This window comes from Loa loa (genome assembly GCF_000183805.2).
Source record: "Loa loa unplaced genomic scaffold supercont3.187, whole genome shotgun sequence".
Classification (NCBI taxonomy): domain Eukaryota; kingdom Metazoa; phylum Nematoda; class Chromadorea; order Rhabditida; family Onchocercidae; genus Loa; species Loa loa.
The window spans coordinates 97,030-100,032 of NW_018108367.1; the positions used below are offsets into that span (position 1 = coordinate 97,030).

At 22.5% G+C, this 3,003-nt stretch overlaps 1 protein-coding gene across 1 annotated transcript; it reads right to left on the minus strand.

Annotated features, from left to right (window-relative positions):
* Positions 1 to 905: 905 nt before the first annotated feature.
* LOAG_14115 (neurogenic differentiation factor) lies at positions 906 to 1,342 on the minus strand (the record flags this gene model as incomplete). Its single annotated transcript, XM_020448761.1, has 2 exons — positions 906 to 921; positions 1,125 to 1,342. 2 exons carry the CDS (start codon positions 1,340 to 1,342, stop codon positions 906 to 908), a joined length of 234 nt encoding a protein of 77 aa, XP_020301119.1.
* Between the last annotated feature and the right edge of the window lie 1,661 nt (positions 1,343 to 3,003).

The window sequence follows — 3,003 nt, forward strand, 5'->3', positions numbered from 1 at the left end:
TAATAATAATAATAATAATAATAATAATAATAATAATAATAATAATAATAATAATAATAATAATAATAATAATAATAATAATAATAATAATAATAATAATAATAATAATAATAATAATAATAATAATAATAATAATAATAATAATAATAATAATAATAATAATAATAATAATAATAATAATAATAATAATTAATAATAATAATAATAATAATAATAATAATAATAATAATAATAATAATAATAATAATAATAATAATAATAATAATAATAATAATAATAATAATAATAATAATAATAATAATAATAATAATAATAATAATAATAATAATAATAATAATAATAATAATAATAATAATAATAATAATAATAATAATAATATAATGATATTAATATTAATATTAATAGTAGTAATAATAATAATAAAAACATTATTAATAGAAATTAGATAAATTGAAAATGAAACAAAAAGTTTAGAAAAGAAAACGTTGTGGTTAGGAATACCGTAATCTCCATTTGTTAAATTAGAAGTTATTACCTACTTGAGACAATAAGCTATTTATATGCGACATTTGATGGCGCCTTTTGATTAGTTTCAATTTTGATTGAATATACTTATTGGCCGTAATTTGATCTTAGTTACATTCCAACATAAGTTTTCATTTTTGCAAAAATATGATGAAAAGTACGATAAATATCGAAATAAATAAAACAAAATAAGCGGCAATGATTAGTGATGAAAAACGTAAGTGAAAAACGTGAAATTTTGATTGCTTACGTGACCATATCAAACGTAAGAAAAATTATTATTACTTATTAAGTTATTATTAATTATTAAATGTATAGCAAATGCAAAAAGTGCGAGGAGTTGGTAAATTTTTAATAAACACAATAATAAATTAAATAAGTTAAATAATAAATGAGCTAAAAAAGTAAGTTAAATGAATGAAATATTTGAAAAAAAGGAATTTAAAACAATTACTCCTAAATTATTATTAATTATGAAATATGCAGGAAAAAATGAGATATGAATGAATTTTAGTCGTAATTATTTAGAAATTATCAATTTAATTAGAAAAATTTACTGGAATTATTAGAATTGATAGTTTGAAATTAAAATGTGAAACCTTGCTAGACGTAATGTTTCAATTTTGGAAAGTTTTTGATGTTGAGTTGTTATTGGGACACGTTGACGTAATTTATCTAAAGCACGATTTAAGCCATGCATACGATTCCTCTCACGTGTATTTGCTTTTTGACGTCGCATTCGAGATTTATTGATTGCATCAAATGTCGTCGAAGTTATTGTTGACTCATTTGATACAACTATTGATGGTGCTGTCATTATTCTGTAAAATAAAACAAAAAAAAAAGAAAAGGCAACATATGATATAATATACCAAAGAAAAATATTGATCGAATTTTTTCAATCATTAAAATTTTCCAATTTTTTTTCTCACTAATCATAATTTAATTCAATTAATTCAAGTTATTTCTAATTCTATTTTAATCATGTACCAATTCCTATTTTAAATTCGGTCTACTTACTAAACTAATAATACTAACTAAATTAACCGGAAGATGTTATTGTAATTTGTACATGTCAAAATATCACATATCGAAAATATGAGAGAATGAGAAATCGTATAAAATCTTTTTTGCTCAAATTTTCGGTTTAGTCTATCTTTCGGGTGTTACCGGAATCGGAAATTTTTTTTTTCAAAAGCAAATCAGAATATATGTAGCAATTAGAAAAGAAAAGAATTCTTTATAAAAATTGATAAAATTCTTTAAAACAGAAATCGGATATATTCCGGTTGTACTGGATGATATTACACCGGAAATTGTGTATTTGAAGTAGTTTGTGAAATGGATAATGATACAAAAGAATGGAATGAAAAAGGGCGGAGAAATCATAGCTGTATAACTCCGCCTTTTTAGGCTTTCAGAAAACGGTCCTTGACCCTGTCCATGATTCTGGGCTATTATTATTGAAAAGAGGTGGTCCATTCATTGTTAGACAATAAAAAAAAAAAAAAAAAGAATTGAAATTTGTTAAATTTAATAAAATAACATTAATTTTCATTTCATTTAATCATTTCCAATTTAAATTAAATGCAAATAAAAACAAAATTAATTGATATTTAAATATGTAAATTTGCGGAGATTTTTAAAAATTGCAGACAGACAATTAACATCAAATTTCGAATTTTCAATTTCCCCTCATATTATTGCTTTTTTTTTCTGGTTCATTCATTTCATTTTCATGTCCATGCATTTTCTCATTGTCCTTTGACCTTAAACGTAAATAGATGAAATGTTTAGAGGGAAATATCTGTCAAATTATAATTTGACGGCAATTAAATTATGTTTAAGCATGCAAAATTTTAATAGAAAATTAAAGATAAATTACAAAGAGACAATAAAAATGAAATGTTATAATTTTTTTTTTTTTTTTAAATTTCATTTACATACTTCTTTTTATCTTTTTCCTTTTCCAAATAAATTTTGATAAAATATTATTTTTACTCTCTTTTTATCTCATCTCATCTCATCTTATCCATACTTTCCTTATCCATTTGACCTTAAATGTAAACAAGTGTAAAGTATAGTGAAAAAAGATATTACCTCACAACAGGGCATCGGTCGGGTGGTAATTTGATGACAAAGGTTGACAAAAGAGGATTAGCCCTGACTAAGAGAGGTTTATCATACTGTTCATTTGTCAGATTAAACATTCTTCAAGCTTATTCCTTCTCCCGCTTCCTCAAACCACCTACCGCGTATTTTGGTTTTTTTTTTCTCCTCAAATTCCCCGCTCTTTCTTAATGGGAAATTTTTAAAATTAATTCAAAGATCGGTTTCTTTTTTTTTGTTTTTGTTTTTGTTTTTATTATTATTGTTAGTACGGTAAGTATAAGATTAAAAGAAAGTTATAAAATGAAAATTGTTATTAAAACAAAACATTCAATCATAGATATTTAACCTAACCGATAACTCTTTCCC